This window comes from Eriocheir sinensis, chromosome 64, assembly GCF_024679095.1.
Source record: "Eriocheir sinensis breed Jianghai 21 chromosome 64, ASM2467909v1, whole genome shotgun sequence".
NCBI lineage: Eukaryota > Metazoa > Arthropoda > Malacostraca > Decapoda > Varunidae > Eriocheir > Eriocheir sinensis.
The window spans coordinates 8,936,598-8,958,756 of record NC_066572.1 but is presented as its reverse complement, the minus strand read 5'-3'; the positions used below and the strand labels follow the sequence as shown (position 1 = coordinate 8,958,756).

At 47.1% G+C, this 22,159-nt stretch overlaps 1 protein-coding gene across 1 annotated transcript; it reads right to left on the bottom strand.

Annotated features, from left to right (window-relative positions):
* Nucleotides 1–443: 443 nt before the first annotated feature.
* On the bottom strand, nt 444–17,825 carry LOC126987387 (uncharacterized). Its single transcript, XM_050844372.1, has 5 exons — nt 17,760–17,825; nt 13,652–13,881; nt 9,819–10,010; nt 8,559–8,721; nt 444–719 (listed from the first exon to the last, which is right to left on the bottom strand). The coding sequence occupies exons 1-5, from the start codon at nt 17,823–17,825 to the stop codon at nt 639–641; spliced, it is 732 nt and encodes a 243-aa protein (XP_050700329.1). The 3' UTR covers nt 444–638.
* Nucleotides 17,826–22,159: the final 4,334 nt, after the last annotated feature.

Here is a 22,159-nt window from a genome sequence, read left to right as displayed (position 1 = left end):
AGGTGTGTAAAACCTGCCTGGGTACACAAGTGCCTGAAAAGGTGTAAATTTTGGGGTGCCTGAAAAAGGTTAATGTAAAACCTGCCTGGGTACACAAGTGCCTGAAAAGGTGTGTAAAACCTGCCTGGGTACACACGAGTGCCTGAAAGGTGTGTAAAACCTGCCTGGGTACACGAGTGCCTGAAAAGGTGTGTAAAAACCTGCCTGGGTACACGAGTGCCTGAAAAGGTGTGTAAAACCTGCCTGGGTACACAAGTGCCTGAAAAGGTGTGTAAAACCTGCCTGGGTACACAAGTGCCTGAAAAGGTGTGTAAAACCTGCCTGGGTACACAAGTGCCTGAAAAGGTGTGTAAAAACCTGCCTGGGTACAAGTGCCTGAAAAGGTGTGTAAAACCTGCCTGGGTACACGAGTGCAGAGTAACAGCCACACCTGCAACACTCAGGATGCAAGTAACTGCTGCACCAATAAATGCTCCCGACAACACTACGTAACACTATAGTATAACCGTAAGCCTTAGGAAATATAAAGGCGTAAATCCATAAGCCTTAGAAAATATAAAGTCCGGAAGTAAGAACTGAATCCCCATTGATCCTCAGCCTGGTATCCTCTGAAGCCTTGGCCCGCCTGAGGACTGGAGTCACTCTGCAGACCTAAACTCCTCCACACACTTGGTGGCCTCAGTGAGGGCAGACATCAGCTCAACGTTGCCTTCCTCCATCTGTAAGGAAACAGACATTGATACAAGGTGACTGGGTGCCACTTCTCTGACTATATTCACCTACTAAGAAATCCCAACACACCCTTGTTTTGGGAGCAGCTGTGTGGTACAGATGGGGCACCAGCCCATACACCCAGGCCAGGGGTAACCTTTAACCTTTAGAGCATAGGTCCCCAACCTGCGGCCCGCGAGCACCCTTGGTGCGGACTTTACATCATTCAACATTAGGTGCGGCCTGCCGAAGGCTCCAGTATCGTTTCTGTGGCCCGCGGTGCAGACTGTGGGCACATGACCGGTTTACAACTTTTTAAATTTCTGCAGTGCTGAGAGCCAATGAGCGTGCGCTGTTAAGCCGGCCAATCAGCGTCCACTATGGCGCACTTTTCGGCTTTATAAGGCGGCTTCGGCCATTCAGTTTTCAGTGTCTCTCCCCTGCTCTAGACTGCTGAAAGACTTGGCATGTGCTCAAGACTATGCAGTGACAGTCTCAAACAGTTCAATGTGCTCGGCTCCCTTGAGAACCCTGTAGAACTGTGGGATACCTTCAAATGCGACTCTTCGAGCTGCCAAGGAGTGTATTGGAAAGCGCCCGAGATCTAGGAGTGGGTTTGCCTCGGAGGAGATGCTGGAGAATATTGAGGAGAGACGCGCTGCCAGACACTTGCTGGGAATCGGGACCATGACAGGGCTCTGTCACGTAGGACCAGAGCTCTCCTGAGGAGAGACAAGGAGAGGTATGTCAGGGGTCTTGCTGAGGAGGTCAAGGAACACTTAAATGAGAATGACTTCCAACCTGCTTACCGAGCCCTGAAGAAGCTCTGCTTCAAGTCTCCCTCCCAGGTAAGCGCTATCCAAACAGCTGATGGCTGCCTCGTGTCGGACGTGGAAGGGCAGAGGGCTCGTTGGGCTGAGTACTTTGAGCAGCTGTACATGGCAGACCCTCCAACTGGGCAGCTTCCAGCTACTGGGTTGCAGGTGGCGGATGCCGATCCACCCATTGACGAAAGCCCACTCTCTCTTGACGAGGTCAGAGAGGCTGTGGCAAAGTTGAGGGGTGGAAAGGTACCTGGCACCTGTAACATTGTTGAGGAGCTGCTCAAAGCTGGATGTGAGGCCATGATCCACGGGGTGAATGCAGTCTTGACTGCTGTATGGCTATCTGGCACTACTACTCCTGACTGGAAGAGTGGACTCTTAGGGGCTATCGCTGGAATGACTATCTGGAAAGGGAAAGGGGACCGCCAAGACTGCAACAACTACTGTGGTATTACACTGCTCAGTGTGCCAGGCAAGGTGCTTGCCCACCTATTACTAATGCCAATTCGCAGCCAGCTGCTGAAGATGCAGAGACCTGAACACTCTGGGTTCACGCCTGTTAAGGCAGCAACTGACCGCATCCTAGTGCTTCACGTACTGGTGGAGCGCCGACGTGAGTTTCGACAGGGGATGCTTGCAGCCTATGTCGATCTCAAGAACTCGGTGCATTGCGAGGCACTCTGGGATCTTCTGCGACTCTGTGGGATTCCTGCAAAGACTGTTGGTTTGCTGACTGGCCTGTATTCTGGGACTGAGAGTGCTGTGAAGTGTGGAGGGGGTGCTTGTCCAGCTTCTTCCCCGTGGATGAGGGAGTTAGGCAGGGCTGTCCTTGCCCCATCGCTTTTCAACACTAGTATGGACTGGGTACTGGGCAGAGCTGTGGACCAGAGTCATTGCGGAGCATCCACTGGCAATACCAGGGTCACTGACCTTGTTTTTTACTATGATCCAGTAACCCAGTATCCAGTATGGGGAGGCGGTGGCTGAGTGGTTAGCGTGCCGGCCTCACGTCTGGTGCATTGTCCATGATGTGGGTTCAAATCCGCACTAACCACTTGGGATTTTTCAGTCACCACCGAGTGGCCTAAGACTACCCACATGCTGTCCTGAAGACCACCTGTCAACCCGGACTCCAGAAGAAGCTGTACAGCGCAAGTGAAATCAAGAATGAGCCTGGGGCAGCATGAGACAATAATAATGGCGCCACTATAAACAATTGCCTGCGCCATGACGGGCTCGGGCGCACCATCAGGCCCATATGAATTAGCCCACCAGCGCTATAGGCCACATGTAAAAAAATATAAATAAATAAAATCCTGGCAAAGTCGCTGGAGGTTTCGGTGATGGCTCTCGAGGCACTACACGAGAAGGCAAAGCCCTTGGGACTTGAGGTCTCCTGGGCTAAGACCAAGGTACAGGTGTTTGGAGGCTTGCTGGATGGAACAGTACAGTCTGTACATGCATGTGGCGAGGACATTGAGATCTCGGAAAATATTACTAACCTTGGTGGTGTAGTTAAAATAACCGGTGAGTCTCGCCATGAAGTCTTACGGTGGATTGGCTTGGCCCACGGTGTTATGGACTCGCTCAACACGAGTATGTGGCGTTGTCAATACCTGTGCAGAAGGACAAAGATCCGGATCTTCCAGTCCCTTGTGCTCCCTGTCTTACTCTGTGGCCGTGAGACATGGACACTAAATGGAGACTTGGAGAGGCGGATTGATGCCTTTGGTAATAACTGTCTACGCAGAATCATGGGATATCGCTGGAATGACTTTGTGTTGAACCGTTGACTGCTCCGTGAGACTGATTGGACATATATTACCTGCATAGTCCGTCAACGCCAACTCCGGCTATACGGGCACGTGGCACGTTACCCTGAAGCTGATCCTGCTCATCAGGTTGTCTCTGTGAGAGACAATCCTGAGTGGAGGAGGCCAAGGGACACCCATGGAGTTTATGGCTTGAGCAAGTCAATATATCCTGCCGGGAGGTACTCAGGATGGGAAGAGGGTTGGCATGGAGACTCGCCCGGAGGGACCCTCGGACTCGTAGGGTGGATGAGGCGATGCACCCCCCAGCGTATGCCCCCACTGATTGATTGATTGAATGTATGAGAATGAGTAAGTTGGGGACACAGGTGTGGAGGCGTGTTCTTGGCACTATCTAGTCTCAAGAAGAGTGCCGGCGATGTTCAATTCACAAAGTTACGAGTGCCACATCAGAACAAAGATTCACAGACGCTCAAAACCTCTGCCCTGCAGTCTTAATCCTACTGTGGTATTGAATTACCACTAGTTACCTACTTCAAAATTGAGCATCAGTTAATCATCAATAATAATATACTACATACAAACTGGAAGAATTTCCACAATAACTAACTAATGAGGAGCACAAGCCAGGAGACATCACTTCACTTCACTCCTGCGTTGCCTCCACCCCCGGCGGAAGCCTCCACACATCCTCACTTCTCATTTCATGCCCCTCCAGATCGATCAACTCAACCCGCCATGAATTACTTGGGTGTCCCCTTGGTGACCTCCTCTCAAGGTTTTCTTCTGCTAAAAAAATACTAAGCAGGATGACATCCGGGAGGCATGCCACGTGGCCATGTAGCCAGAGATGGCGTTCATGGACTAAGCTGGTAACGGCCTTGATTCAGTTTCATCGCTTAGTTGCTGGTTTGACAAAAAGCATTCCAGCAATGCCCCATAATCCTGTGATGGCACTTGGTACCAAAGGCACCAACATGCTTCTCCAAATCTCTATTCAGTCTCCAAGTCTCAGGGCCATACAGTAAGACAGGGAGCACAAGTGACTTAAACATTCAATCTTTGTCCGCCTGCACAGGTATCAACACCACCATATCAACACTCACATTGAGGGAGCCCAGAACACCATGAGGGCCATACAGTAAGACAGGGAGCACAAGTATCACAGGCATCAACACCACCATATCAACACTCACATTGAGGGAGCCCAGAACACCATGAGGGCCATACAGTAAGACAGGGAGCACAAGTATCACAGGCATCAACACCACCATATCAACACTCACATTGAGGGAGCCCAGAACACCGTGGGCCAGGCCAATCTGTGGCGTGACTTCCTGGTAAGAACCACCATTGTTATGCACTACAATACCAAGGCATGTGAAGCTTTTGGTGACTTCAACATCCTCACCACATGCATGGGGAGGCGGTGGCTGAGTGGTTAGCGTGCCGGCACCGCCTCTGGGAGATCCAGGAGGGACACAGGTTTGAATCCTGGCCGCCACACAGCTGGGATTTTTCAGTCACCGCCAAGTGGCCTAAGACTACCCACATGCTGCCCTGAAGACCACCTGTCAACCCAGACTCAAGGTTACCTCTCCAAAGAAAGGCTCAAAGATGAGCTCCGGGGGACAGTATGAGCCAAAACAAGATGGCACCACAATAAATATTTGCCTGTGCCACAACGGGCTGGGCCGAACATCAGCCCCAACCATTGACAAAGCCTAATGGTGCAATAGGACGCAAAAAAAGACTGAGCTGTGTCACCCAGCAAGCCTCCAAATGGCTGAACTTTGGTCTTGGCCCAGGAGGCCTTCAGTCCCAGAGGCTTCACCTCCTCATGCAGCACTTTGAGAGCCGTCACCAGGACCTCCAGCAACTCTGCAAGGAGTGCAGGATCGTCAGCAAAAACAAGATCAGTGACCTTGATGTCACCTACAGATGCTCTACAATGATTTTGATCAACAACTTTGGCCTAATACTCAGTCAATGCAAGTGTTGAAAAGTGATGGAGCAAGGATACAGCCCTGCCTCACTCCTGGAATAACAGGGAAGAAGCCAGAGACATCTCCCCCACACACATCACAGCACTCTCAGTCCCAGGGTAAAGGCCAGTCATCAGGTCAGTAATCCATGCAGGAATCCCATGCATCCGTACATGTCCCAGAGTGCCTCACAATGTACTGGCTCAAAAGATTTCTCGAGACAGATATGGGCTGCAAGCACCCCGTCAAAATTCACATCAGTGTTCCACAATGACGCAAAGTGTTGTGATCCACTCAAAAGTTGACTTGCTGGGCATGAACCTGGATTGCTCAGGTCTCTCAAACTTGAGCAGATGAGATCAAATTGCATCTGCAGCAGATGAGCGAGCACCTTACCCGGCACACCAAACCACGGTGATTGTTGCAGTCCTGTTGGTCCCCTTTCCAGATAGGGACAACCAACCCCCTTTGTCAGTCAAGAGGAATGGCACTGGACTGCCCACACAGCACACAGCACCACATGCAACCCATGGCTCATGGCTTCACCCCCAACTTTCAACTTCTCTGCGCTGATGTTGCAGATCCCAGCTGCCCTTACACCCTTCAACTTTTCACAGCCTCTCTCACTTTTGCAGGAGAGGCTGGCGTTTTGTCTATTGGTGGATCAGCAGTGGCCATCTGCAACCCAGCCAGAGGGACCTGTACACTTGGGTACTCTGCTGTGTACGACTGCCAAAAGTACTCGGCCCAATGAGCCCGGTACACATCTGCATCTGATGTTATCTGCCCATCAGCTGCTCAGACAGTACTCATCTGAGATGTGAATTAGGAGCAGAGGTTCTTCAGAGCTGGAGAGGCAGGTCTAAGGTCGTCTGCATTTTGACAACCCTCAACATCCTTAGCAAGATTAGAGAAACTGCAATAACACACTGAATAGATCATTGGCCTATTTGGGATGCTGCCTGGCTTCTGCTAGGAAGGCTCGGGTTCGATTCCCGGCACTCAGTGGTGTTCATTACGGATCCTTAGCAAGACCTCTGACATACCTCTCCTCAGAAGGGTTCCAGTTCTCCTGTACTGCTCTCAAGTCCCTGGCCAACTTGGCAGCATGACTCTCCTCCATACACTCAAGGCAATGCCACTCCTAGTCCTTGGATGCTCTCCAATGCACCCCTCGGCAACTCTGAGTTTCACATTTAAAGGTATCCCACAACCCTCCAGGACCTCTCAGAGCACCCACTTCAAACCAATTTGAGACTGCCACTGCATACCCCTGAGCACACACCTGGTCCCTGAGCTTCTCAAGATAAGGCTGCAGAGAGTTGCATCTCAAGAATTTCATGGACCTGAAGCATATCCTCAATTTTGTAACAAGAAGTCTGTGGTCAACTGTAATGAACTCAGCAGTGTAAAACCCTACATTTCTGGAGGATCCTCTCACAAGTACTAGCAAGGATGTGATCAATCTCCTTTGCCACACCACTAGTATTGCTGCTCCAAGACCAGCGGCAAGGCTCGCATCTCAGAAACCAGTAATCCTCAGCCTTCTGGGTTTTGCAAAGCTCAGAAGGAGTGAAATGTTGATGTTTCTGGCACAAGAGCCGTGGGGACCAACACATATCACACAGCCATCTCTCTCTGTGCCAGTAACTGCATTAAAGTCACGCACGACAATGAGTGTGTCGCGTGGGGGGTACTGGACAACTAAAGAGTCGAGTTTGGCATAGAACATCTCTTTCTCCTCAGTTCTGCACATCTCAGTAGGGGTGTACACTGCAATAAGAGATATGAAGGCCAGGGAGTGCTTCAACATCACCAGCATCACACACTCATAATCCCCAACAACAGAGGACTGCAGTCAGCGAGAAATGGCCACAGCTACTCTCTTGAGACAGGCACCATCGCTGTGGCCCACTACTGATCTCTCCCTCACCAGGTCTCCTCATCTCAGAGCCCCACTATGTTCACTCTCAGCCTCCCGAGTTGTGTTCCACCCAAGTTCCACCCAAAATTGACGTCTCTTCTGGGTTCTTGTTCTGTTTTCCTGCGTTGGATCATCATCTAGCCTCGTCTATTTTTTTTTGTTCCAGTTTTAATTTTTGCCCTTCCTTGAGCTCCCTCCGTTGCTGTAAAAAATGATATACTCAAGCTGACAAATGAGGCAGTCGCTGATCCTCCAGAGGGATCAGGATGTTCCAGGCACCCACGCAGAGAGTCTGCCAGAGATCAACACTTTTTAAAGTTTCAGATGCCTGTCTTATGGGATTATAGCTGTGGCATTAGGGGGACAAAACCAATTATATGTAGTTTGAACAAGGAAAGGCAGGCTATGTTTCTGTCTTGGGGGATTATAGCTGTGGCATTAGGGGGACAAAACCAATTATATGTAGTTTGAACAAGGAAAGGCAGGCTATGTTTCTGTCTTGGATGATTACAGCTGTGGCATTAGGGGGACAAAACCAATTATATGTAGTTTGAACAAGGAAAGGCAGGCTATGTTTCTGTCTTGGGGGATTACAGCTGTGGCATTAGGGGGACAAAACCAATTATATGTAGTTTGAACAAGGAAAGGCAGGCTACGTTTCTATATTGGGGGATTATAGCTGTGGCATTAGAGGGACAAAGCCAATTGTATGTAGTTTGAACAAGGAAAGGCAGGCTATGTTTCTGTCTTGGGGGTTACAGCTGCAGCATTAGGGGGACAAAGCCAGTTCTATCTAGTCTGCACAAGGAGAGGCAGGCTATGTTTCTGTCTTGGGGGTTACAGCTGCAGCATTAGGGGGACAAAGACAGTTCTATCTAGTCTGCACGAGGAGAGGCAGGCTACACTTGTCTTGGGGGGGCTGAGAGGCTTGAAGGACCACAGAATTTTTTCCTAGTTTGTATGAGAAAAGGTAGGCTTCGCATTATAACTGAGGCTCTGGGAGGACAAAGACAGTTCTATCTAGTCTGCACGAGGAGAGGCAAGGCTACACATCTCAGGCAGAACAAGATACAAGTTGCGAAGGAAAACTCATCCTTGGCACACCACATACTAGGTCACTTTTCCTTGCATTATATTTCTTGTTCATCCTGTGAGGTCACTTTTCCCTTGCATTATATTTCTTGTTCATCCTGTGGTGTGTATCTTGACTTTCCCAGTGCAAACTAGAGCAAAGTTGACTCTGTCCCTTACGCCTCCATTCCTTGTTTGCATAAAGCACGACAATGAATTTCCTGACCAGTGGAATTTGAGTTAATGTATTAATAAGTAAAATGGTACATACAGCATCGAGGATAAGCTTGTAGTTGTTCTTTATCATGATGTTGGTGTTCCGGATCTCCTCCATGGACTGTCTGATCTGCCCGTCCAGGTCAGCCACGTCATCACTCACTTCCTTGCACACAATGTCCTGCTCCGTCTGGTTGCGCTCCAGGTCCTCGAGAACCCTGCAGAGAAAAGACTTGCCTCACCTTATGCAACAGTGAGTGGGTGCTGGACACCCGACATCCGTGGTGCCTCAGTATGATCAGCGGGCCATCGTGAGAAATATGTCAGTAAGTTTGCAGATGATACCAGGATCGGTAGAGTAATTGAGTCGGATCAGGACGCTAGTATTCTCCAGGGTGAACTAAACAGATTGTATGACTGGGCGAATAAATGGCAGATGGAGTTCAGTGTAGGGAAGTGCAGTATTCTGAGTGTAGGTAGGAACAACCCCTCATAACTATTGCTTAAATGACAATCTTATGTTCTTTCTTAACACTTGCTACACCTTACACAGACATGAGTGAATAACGGGATCACTGGGCCATGACGAGGAATAAAATGGTGCAATTCTTCATCGCTCTTTGCTTTTGGCAGGAAGGTGAAACCTATCTGGAGGACAAAATGCTCCTCTGGAAAAAGTTGTGAGAGGAACAACTGATACTTGTACAGCAAGGGGAGCAACGGAGCACTTCTCAACCCCTTGACTGTGGACTTCCTGCCAGAAGACATCACCAGGATACAGAAATGGAACAAAGAGTGGCTGCTACAATTTAATATAGAAGAATGTATTCCTGCACCTTGGGAGGGGATATCCAGCACACCGATACCACATGGGAAACACTCCACTATCCACCACAGAGGCAGGGAAAGACCTGGGAGTATGGGTTACCAGGCTACCAGTGAAAGCCAAATCCGTGCCAATCGCAGCGGACGTGTTAAAGGGATTGAAGAGACAAAGGAGGTAAGGAAAAGGCATCTCAATTCATGAGGAAAGAGAAGTGACCAGTATGGAAGTAAAGATTCAAGTGGAACAACCACATCATACCTACAAGGGGAAGTGTAGAGGAGATAGACATGGCAATAGAAAAGTTGAGAGAGTGAGTTGGTTGGTTGGCAAAAGATATGTGTGGTGAGAGGGCCTGCCAAGACGAGGAAGCCTGAGGAGCCTCTTCTGCCACGGCGCTCCATTCAGGGGTGGCTGTGTGAGGGGACAGTGTCAGAGAAATAGATGCAAAAGGAAAATGGTTTGTATACTGAAAACTTCATAAAGGCTTACTGTTTCTGCTCCTTGATCTCTTTGTTGAGGCTGTCCTGCTTGAGGTCCCACGCCTGGTGGATGTGTTGCAGCTTGGTTTCTGAGGCTGTGAGCTGCTGAGTTAATTGCAGATTACTCTGTTCTTGGTCCTTGATCTCCTCCTGAAGTTCGGTGACTTGGGAGACCCTCTTCTGGATGGCTGCCTGGATGTCCCTGCCAGGGTACACTGAGGTAAATATTTACACACGCTTCATCTTATTCTTACTGGGCCTGTCACAAGGCTGATCAAAAACATGACTGTGGGAGGCTAAGGATAATAAAGTTGGGAGCATCAGCTGTGCATGGCCACGGTTCTCATCTCTGTACAAGTGGCCCTTGAGCCTGAGGTGGGTGAGAACACAAACAGAAGACACAGGGTCAGCATGACATACAAGTTTACAGTTTACCTTCCCCAGGTTTCCCCAGGTACCCATTTATCCACCAGCCCGAAAGAGAGAATGAACAGCTGGGTGCCTTGTGTGCCTGCCATTTGAACCCTGGCCCACAGATTCATAGTTAGGCACAGTAACCACTGCACCACGGAGATGTTAAAATGAAGCACCTAATTCAAAGAAAGCTGTTTCAAACCAATCGCTGCCATCGGTGGCCCACATCCATGAATTTATCCAATCTTGTTCTGGTACTTTCAACCATGTTTTAACTAAATGAATCGCTGTAATGTCTGTTCCAATTACCCGGCTATTTCCAACCCATTCCTGTCATCTGTGGCCCCTGCCCATAAACTTATCTAACCTGGTTCTTTCAATCACATTTACTCAATAAATGGCTGTAAAATCTGTAAAGTCTCCTTGAATTGAAATTCTTGTTTATCTCCTTCCTTTCTTGCTACTGGTTATTCATGCCCACTGCCAAGATGGTGCTGACCTGCTATTTACCAAAAACACTTACTTGTGGTAAGCCCCTTCATCAAATCTCCCTGTGGTGTGGCTGGCATGCCAGCTACAGCTCCACTAGCTTAGGTGTGACCCTGGCCAGGGCAGCCACTGCACAGCCCACCAAAAAATTATCCTTATTTTCAAGATGGCTGATAAACTGGCAGTGTCTGAGGAGCCTGGAGAAGATACTGTGATGATCTGAAAGTCCCGGCGGCACTGACTCCTGGGATGGAAATGGGCACCGACACAGAGAAATCAAAACACGCTTTTCTTTGCAGTTTCCAAACGGGTGTTCAGTTATGAGCAGTGAGTCGGAGTGGCTTGGAAAGTCAAGGGTAAAGTAACACCTTGTGCAGCCTTTCAGGTGTTTGGTGCACGATGACCTTTACCTCGCCAAACTTGGGGCTCAGTCATTCTCTTCTGTCCTTCACCGTTTGGTCTGTCTGGTGATTTTTTTTTTTTTTTTTTTTTAAATAAGAAATATATTTTTTATTCAAATAAGATTTTTTCTAATTCACACAAATTAATATACAGAAGCCCCCCACCATTCACGGCCTCACCATTCACGGATTCGCTTATACGCGGGTGGGGTATTTGCAACACCCCCCGCCGAACACGGGTGAAAACTCACATACACGCAGTCTGTAGCGCTCAGCTCAAACATTGCAAGCGAGCGACCTACCCGCACTGTTTACCCACACTAAGGTCTCACACGCACCGACAAGCGGGCGAGCGAGCTACCCCCGCCGATTACCCGCCACACGGTGCGTGCCTCGTCCAGCGCTCACGAGGCAAAGCAAGCCATTAGGTGCTGGCGTGTTACCCCCGCTGTTTGCCCGCCACACGATTCATGACTGAGGGCCTCATCCAACGCTCAACTGAAGAGGCAAAGTGAACCATTAAGGACGAGCGAGCTACCCCTGCCGTTTACTCAACATGGTGTATGCCTCGCCCAGCAGTCACCAGGCAAAGCGAGCCATGAAGGCCGTTTACCCATGCCACACGGTGCATGTGTGCATGCATGTCTCGTCCAGCGCTCGCTCATGTACGAGGCAAAGCAAACCATTAACCCTTTTGTTGCAAAACGCTCGCTGCGAGCTCCAGTCGCACTCAAATTTCCCGCGTATGAGTGTGTTCCAACACCATTTCTCACCCCACAGCATTGCCAATTCAGTGGGTTTTCTATGAAATTTGGTGGAAAATCATATCAGCCTAGCACAAAAAAAGCGCTCAAAATCAATGGATGAGCAACTGGTGGATGTTGTTGACCAATACAGCGACATTTTTGCATAGCTTCACCTATCACATGACTGATATTTTGACCAAATAGTTGTAAATTTTGCAGTTGGCAATACTGCCCTGCCAGCACCCCATCACCAAGAGATCTACTCAGTAGTTGCCTTACGGCTGACCGTCGCGCACGTATAAATGTTTGTCTTCACAGGCAACACCCCCGGAACGTGCCTGTACTTTCACAGGAGAGGCTTACATTACTGAATCGTATAGAGCTTGGCCTCCTCTTTCCAATGGTGTTTTTGTTTTTTTAACTGTGATGAATAGTTTTTGAGATACAGAGGTTAAAAGAGCGAGCACTAGCGTCACTTGCTGGTGGTGCTAAAAGCTCCCTCCGAACACCAGTCACACTCACAGCAAAAACACCCCCTGAACGTGCCTGTACGTTTGCAGGAGAGGCTTACATAACCGAATCTTATAGATTTTGGCCTCCTCTTTCCAATGGTGTTTTTGTTTTGTAGCTGTGATGAATAGTTTTTGAGATACAGCAATTAAAAGAGATCCCCTTCCCCCGCTGGGGTGCCCGAGTGCGCCTGGGGGGATAGTCTCGTTGCAAGTGCTTAGCAAGGATAGGGTTAAGGGCGAGCGACCTACCCGAGCCATTAACCCACAACCAACCACAGTGTTGAATTATTAGTCCATATTTAATTTGTGATTTATGTATATGTAAAACTATATAACAATGCTTAGAAATGCCTTAGAAATCCTTTTTTTTTTTTATTCAATCGAGATAAAATTTGATATTTGATTATAGTCCCGTCGATCGCGGATTCACGGATCACGGGAATCTCGCGGAACCAAATACCCGTGAACGGCGGGGGTCTTCTGTAATTATATGAATATGCAGCTTTATATTCACTATACATTAGTTTGAAATATGTTAGAGTATGAAGTACATGTTAAAGCTCCATCATATTCCATCATCCAATCCATCCTGGTTGTCTGTCTGAGCCAGTCCCAGGAGTGACCTGCTGCAGCCAGCCAGCTCTGCACCATAGCTCTGTCTAAGCCTCTAACAGTCTTGCCTGGGCAGGTCATAGTGTTCCTATTTCTAGTGCTGCTTCCAGTATAGTTTAGTCAGCATACCATTTGCTTCCTCTGTACATCCTTCATCCTCATCATGTAGATTCTGAAATTTATTCTGAATTTATAAACACAATTCTTCTCCCTGACTGCAAGGACATTAGGGAGGTTCATTTTCATAACCTTTTCTGCCTCTTTTCCCTCCCCCTCCCCTGCATAAACAACTAGGAGTAAAAGTCTGGAAGCCATGAGTGAATGACTATTAGTTTAATGGTTTTACTCTGATTCTGAATGAGTTTGTTGTGGTGAGAGGAGACAAGGAGGCTACAACAAGGGCAGGAAGCAGCTGTTGAGGGAAGAGGATGGCTGGGCAGAGCACAGCAGAGGCAAGGACTTCAGAGGGAGGTACAAGGAATGAGAGCAGCAAAGGGCAATGCAATGGACACAACTACCTGGAGAAGGTTCATAAATGCCATCGACCTCAATCCAGGAGGCGATCAAAGAAAAGAGAAGGACGACTCCATTCTTCCCATTCTGGCAGAGAAGGGAAATCTGAAAACAAAGCAAATGAAACAAACAATTGTAAATCTAGACCTCACTTACTTCTCCTTTGACTTTTCCTGCTGGATCTCTTGCAGCATTGCTATGAGCTTGTCCAGTTTCTCCTTGGTTGTATTGATGAAGCTGGCTCTCTGCTGCAGCTGGGCCAGATGATCCTTCTTCTTCTGGTTGTCCTCCTTGAGCACTGCCAACTTCTCGTCCCTCTTCTTGATCTCCTGTTCCTCGCTGGCCTGGATCACAAGGCCCTCCAGCCTCTGCTTCTCACTGCCAGCCTGGTGAACAAGGGACATCATGCCTTGGGGACAAATTTCTGGCTTATGGTAAATTGAGTGGTTGATGGGTGAAGCAAGGCATTCTGAGATGGTTGAGATGCCTGGTGTGACTGAAAGAGGATGACTTTGTCAAGTGTGTATATGGAGAGGACATCAAGGGTGCAATGGATCAATGGACAAGTAATGGAGGGAGAGAGTTGACAGAGCTGGAGACATTTTCTCTGTGGCCAACCCCTTGGAGGAAGTTCCCACAAGGCAGACAGACACACAGATCACCGGGAAAAAAGGGAGAAAGTGGTAGCAAGAAGTGAGTGGTTCACATGACAAAGAGATGGTGGGACAGGAAGGTGGGAGGTGTGTCTGTCTCATAGTGAAGTAAGATCACTGGTGGTACAGTCTGCAGTATTCTCGTTAATAGTCTAATACTGTGGATAATACAGGAGGCACATGCATGACACAAACACAGAACAGTGCCACAACTCACTGGAACCTTCAGAACCACAACCAACAAGGTGCAATTAACCCGGTAGCAGCGACGGGACAAATTTGTGCCATGATATAAACCCCAAAAATAATGATACATAATCTGATCACAAATGCTTTGATATATATTATGAAATGGTTTGTGTGAGGTGATTTTTCTCATTTTCTCGCTTAGAGGACCATTAAGAAACATGATCCCGCTGCTACCGGGTTAAAAAGAGAAATCCATTTTCTTGTGTACAGCATGGGAGGCTGCTCAAGGGCAAAGAACAACAACAAAAGCCTGCTGGGCACTGCTCCAGTAAAAGGAAAAGAATGAGGGGCCAGAAAATGTCAAGTATGGCTGGTGTCTTGATACTCTCCTCTTGAAAGAGTACAAGTCACAGACAGGATGAAACACAGACAATGGAAGGCTGTTCCAGTTTATCAGCAAATGAAAGAATGAAGATGCTCATTAACTCTTGCATGAGGAATTTGGATGAAATAGGGATAAGTGTAGCTGGGCCATGGGAGGGGGGGGGAGGGGGGGCCATGCAGTTAGCAGTCAGAATGAAAATATTGGTGGAGACGATACAGAACGCCCAACCTCGAGGAAGCTGATTTAGCTAGATGAGATATGAAGTTTCCAGTTAAATCTTAAGTTTAAGCCCTTAATAACGATGATGCCGCTGGCGTCATATAGTTCTTTCAGACGCGGGCAACGAGCATGACACCATGCAGTGCCGGAGAGCAAGAAGCTATCTGGAATCTAAAGGGCTCGCGTAACTATGTCTGTTGATGCTAACTGACTAACTGGCACCTATTTTGTCCCTTACCCTGGTAATGCCACGACTCTGTGCTAAAAATAGCCTACAGTTCCTGTCTACGCATCATGGCGTCTGCAGAGCAATTATGTTCCCTCAGATGATCTATTTTGATGGTCTTCCTTCAGTTTCTGTTCGTTGTGTGCATGCTGAGCGTAGTCTTGACACCTCCACTGATATACATGGTGTTCTAGATGAACCAATAATGGACACACCTTAGTTTTTTTGCTTATAACTTTTTTATTTATTTAATGTTTTCCAATTTTTCTTTTCTGATTATTAATCTGTATTAAAAGAGCTTTCACTTGCCATCACGGAGTAGAGGGTAAAGTTTTGAACTGGGTCAAGGCGTGGCTTAGCAATAGGAAGCAAAGAGTGCAAATCAATGGTAAAAGATCTGACTGGGGATGTGTTACGAGTGGGGTCCCACAAGGTTCGGTATTAGGTCCACTTTTGTTTGTTATTTATATCAATGACTTAGATACAGGAATTAGTAGTGATGTTAGTAAATTTGCAGATGATACCAAGATCGGTAGAGTAATTGAGTCGGATCAGGACGCTAGTATTCTCCAGGGTGAACTCAACAGATTGTATGACTGGGCGGATAAATGGCAGATGGAGTTCAATGTAGGGAAGTGCAGTATTCTGAGTGTAGGTAGGAACAACCCCTCACATAACTATTGCTTAAATGACACTCTCATAAGCAGGTCTGGGCGCGAGAGGGATTTAGGGGTCTTAGTGAGCTCTGATCTCCGTCCAAGGGCACAATGCATTCAAGCTACAAATCGAGCAAATAGGGTACTGGGATTTATTTCAAGGGCGTAAGCAACAGAAGCGCCGAAGTCTTCCTCAAACTATATTTAGCATTAGTTAGACCTCATCTTGACTATGCAGTTCAGTTCTGGTCACCCTACTATAGAATGGATATCAAAATGTTAGAATCGGTGCAGAGGAGGATGACTAACATGATTCAGGGGTTGAGAAACTTGCCATACGAGGAAAGACTCAAACAGTTAAACTTGCATTCTCTAGAAAGGCGAAGGGTGCATGGAGACATGATCAAGGTTTATAAATGGATGAAGGGCTTTAATAAGGGAGACATTCATAAGGTTTTGTTGATAAGAGAACCGGGTAGGACACGAAGTAATGGGTTTAAACTGGATAAATTCAGATTCAACAGGGACACAGGCAAAAATTGGTTTACAAACAGGGTGGTGGATGAGTGGAATAGGCTTAGCAGTCACGTGGTGAGTGCCAATACAATTGTCACATTCAAAAATAGACTAGATAAATTCATGGACAGCGATATTAGGTGGGGTTAGATACACGGGAGCTTAGGGTCAAAGGAGCTGCCTCTACAGAATGGACATCAATTTGCTAGAATCAGTTCAGAGGAGGATGACCAAGATGATTCAGGGGCTGAGGAACCTCCCATATCAAAATAGGCTGAAACATCTAAACTTACATTCACTAGAGAGACGAAGAGTGCGGGGAGATCTGATAGAACTATTCAAATGGGTCAAGGGTTACAACAAAGGCGATATAAGTAAAGTTCTGAGAATTAGCCAGCAGGATAGAACTCGCAGTAATGGATTTAAATTAGAAAAGTATAGATTTAGGAGAGATATAGGCAAGCATTGGTTTAGTAATAGGGTGGTGGGGGAATGGAACAGACTCAGCAATCACATAGTTAGTGCAGGGACGATAGTTTGTTTTAAGAGTAGACTGGATAGTTACATGGACGAGGACGACAGGTGGCAGTGAGGTGTGGGTGCAGTAAGGTGACGGGGTGCTGGATGCGTGCCTAGTACCGCCGGTATAACGAGGATCAAGCCGGCGGTGGCGACCAGTGACGCATCAACAGGGTGGTGATGGTGGGTGTGGATCAAGGTTTACGTTTGGAGCTCTAGCGACCAAACTACTGGGAGCAGGGAAACGTTCACCATTTTGGAAAGCACATTGGCAGGGCTAAATCATTTGTTAAATAACTTTTTTGAAATTCTCAAAAAATGAGTGGGTTTCAAGGTTGGGAACTCAAAAATACTTTTTTTTGTTGTTTTTTGCGAGTTTATTCGATTTTTGACCCTTTTGAGTCAATTTTTTAAGCCCAGTTGCTGATTATAAAATATAGCCCTTGCATTTTGCCGTCAAGTGATACCAATAACTTTTCTGAAGCCCCAGAAATAAGGGAGTTAGGGCGATTCGCACCAAAGCGGTTGATTTATCAAAATTCGCGGCTTAAGGACAAGGGCGCCGCAAAATCAAAAGAGAAAGACGTCCATTGCTTGAGATGTCACTGATACAACCTTAAAGAAAACACACATGCAAGTTACTCTAAAGTCCACGCCAGCCCAAAATAAGTGTGGGTCTACGACATCGGTAAGTGTGTCAATCCATTGTTTTTCTTACAGCACAGGAGGCAGCTCAAGGGCACTATAGAAGTCATTCCCAATTATAAAACTCATTAGTTATTACAGAACTCACTTGTGACTCTAGAAGAATGTGATTATAAGACTCATATGTGATTACAGAAGACTCGCTCGTGGTTCTGATATCCTCGCTCGGTGACAAGACAAGATTCCTCAGACAAACCTCCATGGTCCTGAGCTCAGTGTCCTTTATGGCTATGTCCAGCTTGGCCAGAGAGTCCCAGTGCATCAAGCTGGGCCTTCAGAGCTAACTTCTCCTCCTGGCACCTCTGCATCTCCTCCGTATTGGCTTCAACTCTCCTCAGGTCCTGCAGGAAAGGGTCAGGTTGTAGTACTCAGGCATCAGAGGAGCAGGAGGCCAATGGGTAATGAAAGGCAGTACTGCTGGACCGGAAATGTAGTTTGTTATGATACTGGTTGGGTTAAGAGAAACACACACACACACACACACACACACACACACACACACACACACACACACACACACACACACACACACACACTGATGCACACACACACACACACACACACACACACACACACACACACACACACACACACACACACACACACACACACACACACACACACACACACACACACAAAACAGATGGGTGGAGTATTTAGAAGAAAACAGTATATTAACAAATAGCCAATTCGGATTCAGAGGAGGACGGTCTTGTGTAAGTAATCTGATCAGCTTCTATTCAAGAGTAATTGATATAATACAGGAAAGGGACGGTTGGGCAGATTGTGTGTATCTGGTCTTAAAGAAGGCGTTTGATAAAGTACCACACAAGCGATTAATATGTAAACTTAATCATGTTGGAGGTCTGGGTGGTTCAATATTGGATTGGATTGTGGACTTTTTGACGAGGAGAGAAATGAGAACAGTAATCAGGAATAATAAATCAAGCTGGATGGAAGTGACCAGTGGAGTCCCCCAAGGATCAGTGCTGGCTCCGATTATGTGTGTAATTTATATTAATGGCATGACAGAAGGGGTGACAAGCTATATGAATATGTTTGCTGATGATGCTAAAATAATGAGGAGGGTGGCTCATGAAGAAGACTGTGTAGCCCTGGGCCAAGATCTTGATATAATAAGCGAATGGTCACGCAAATGGGAAATGACATTCAACACAGAGAAGTGTAGCGTGATGGAGTTTGGTAAGAGCAGTAGACAAATATCGGGGAACTACTCTCTGAGTAATGAAAGAATCATGAGAAAAACTGAAGAAAAAGATCTGGGAGTGATCATAACAGACAAGTTATCCTTTGGAAAACATATAGACCAGATAACTGGGGAAACATACAGTATGCGCGGAAAGTGTTGTCGCCGCCTAAATAAAACACTGATTATGACTTTCTGGGAGAATGGTGGACAAACAAATACGTATCATTGGACCAGTTAGTATTTATTTGCATTGCCCTTCCTTTTTACAATATCCTCAAGACGTTTGGGGAGACTGGTTGCAAGGTTTTGCAGGTGGGTGAGTGAAAAACTGGCCCACAGTTGCTTGATTGCAGCCTCAAGTTTCGGCACCGATGACGTGTCCATACCATGCAGGTGTCTCTTCATGTATCCCCATAAGTTTTCTATTGTGTTAATATCTGGGCTATTTCCAGGCCAGTCACTGATGAAGGGAATGTCACAATCAGTCAACCACTGCTTCACAGATTTTGCTACATGTGCAGGAGCAGAATCCTGCACAAATACTCTTGCCTTTGTTTTTTCGAATGAATCGCACAGGACATCACTTAATAGCTCCAAATAGTTGTGTTGGTTTACCCTAACATTAGCAGGAAGAATAACTAATTCACCAACTCCATAGTAGGTGAAACAGCCCCACCATGAGTGAAGCTGGGTGCTTCACAAACTTTGACGTGTGCTTGGGGTCCAAGGGGTCGGTGCCTGGCTTGCGGTACACTCGTGATGACGGTGTCCCGGTCACGGTGAAGGTTGCTTCATCACTCCACAGCACTGTCTTCCATTCCTCCTCACTCCAGGCTAGGTAGTTCTTGCAAAATTTTACTCTCTTCTCCCTTTGCTGTGCAGTTAACAGGGGCTTCTTGCGGGTACGGTAACATTTGTGGCTGAGGTCATCGTGCAGCAGCTGCTGTACGCTCCTTACAGATACATGTTCCAGTAACTGTGGGTTCTTTTCTTTGATTCCTCGTGCTGTCAGCCTTGGTTCCTTAGCAGCCTGCCTAGAGATAAGTGCACGGGTCCTAGAAGTAGTCTTACGAGGCCTGCCACACTTGATAAGGGGTGCCAGTGCAGTAGCCTCTCCGACGTCCTTCAAACGCTGCACCAGCCGCTGTGTTGTTCTCAGCAACACCAGTTTGACAGGAAATAAATGGGAGATCGTGACCAGCCTTATATCAAGTGAACACCTCAATCCGTTTGTCCCTGCGTGTAGTCATTTTAGGCGTACTGAGAGGGTGGAAGGAAGCATAATGACAGCGCCATTAGCCTTCGTCTGGCACGCCAGACGATTGTACAACCTCTCTAAATGGCAGCTGAGCAGCTACTGTCGGTGACTGTCAACACTGGCGCCTGCTCCCCGGAGAGCGTAGAGGGTTGCCAGTTAGTGATGCAAAGGCGTCAGAACATCTTGTGATCCCGGGAAGGTAGTTGTGAGCCTCTTTCACTTAACGCGAAAAGAATTGTCGGCGGCGCCTTGACGACAGCACTTTCTGCACATGCTGTACAATCTTCATAGAAACATAAAAGCAGCATTTATGTATTTAGATGAAGAAATGGTGAAGAAACTAATGACATCGATGATACGTCCACGACTGGAATATGCAGCATTAGTGTGGTCACCTAGATTGAAGAAAGAAATTAGAAAGTTGGAAAGAATACAAAGAGCAGCGACTAAATTACCGGAAACTCTGAGAGAACATACTTATGAAGAAAGACTCGAGAAATTGGGACCAACAACACTGGAGAGCAGAAGAGAGAGAGGGGACCTAATAGCACTGTACAGGATACAAGAGGGACTGAAGAAATTGGACAGGGAAGACCTAGTGGTACGTGACAGAAGTGTGACAAGAGGCAATGGTAAGAAATTGAAGAAGAGCGACTGTAGGAGAGACATCAAGAAATACAGTTTTCCATACAGAAGCACAACAACATGGAACGGACTTGACAAGGAGACTGTGTGTGCAAAAACGATTCATGAATTTAAAGCCAAACTGGATAATAAGTGTTATGGAGACGGGACAGCACGAGCCTAGTGCGGCTCTTTTCCTGTATTTCAGAACAAGATAAATACACACACACACACACACACACACACACACACACACACACACACACACAGACAAATACAAATTGACAAAGTTTAGATGTGTAAAATATGTCAAGAAACTTGGCTTCCTTAACAACACTAAAACAAAACAAAATTATGATATCACACCTTGATATTAGTAAAGCATTTGACAAAGTGACTCACCAAAGACTTAAGTAAGCTAGAAGGCCTTGGGATACAGGATAAGGATCAAGGTGACTAGATTAGACTTAGTGACTAGATGGGGATAAACTATACTGGACTTGCATTACTAGTGGCATCCCACAGAGGTTAGTCCTGAGTCATCTACTAACTATCTTGTACATCAACGAAATGGCTTGTCAAGTGGACCAACAAAAGGATGGTGCAGCTCAACACAAACAAATCCAACCTCTAAGTGTGGTATAAATAACCTCTAAGCAGTTACACGTTAAATAACAGTTCTTGACCGCTCTAACTGTGAAAGGGAGCTGGGTGTGGGTGAGCTCTGACCTTCGACCCTGAAATCACTGCATTACCAAGAGAAACCGTGAAAAGTCTGGGATTTATTTCTTAAGTTTCAGCCCCTGGATGCGTATTTCCTACCAGAAGACATCACCAAGCTACAGGAGTGGAGCAACAAGTGGCTGCTACAATTCAAAAAAGACAAATGTAAAGTCATGCACCTTGGGAGGGGAAATCCAGCATACCAATACCACTGTCCCTATAATATTATGTATAGTTTAGTATGTTATTCTCCCTGTCACTTGGAGGTTGTGACAGCCAACTAGGCAAGACGCAATGCACCCTGTTCTGGTGACACGCGGCATGCAGCTGTTTGTTGTGTGAGGGTGTGGTTGTGTAGGTGGTGGTGCGGGCAAGGACGACCCACTATAAGACATGAACCATTCAGACTAAAGTTACAGTGGAGTGTGGAATAGTGTTGGGACGTATATTGTGAGCCGGAGATTCAACACAGATCAATTCTCGCGGCGGTGATTTAGCTCCACCAACACGGACCGCTCAGCATCGCTGCGACAACATAGCGCTGAAAGGGTTAAATGAAGATCAAATGTAGCTATGGATGGGAAGGGCTTTGGAGAATAACCCATCCTCAGGGGCTGCCAAGTGTAGACCAGCTGGCTCCTTGTAGTTTCCTCGTATCCTTGTGTAGCCTCGTGTACAACTGTGTAAATACAACTACGTAACTACGCACACACCTGCCCTCTAGTGGCCGGTGGGTGTGTTCAGTGAGGGCGGCAGCGTGCAATATGCTAGAAGTAAATGT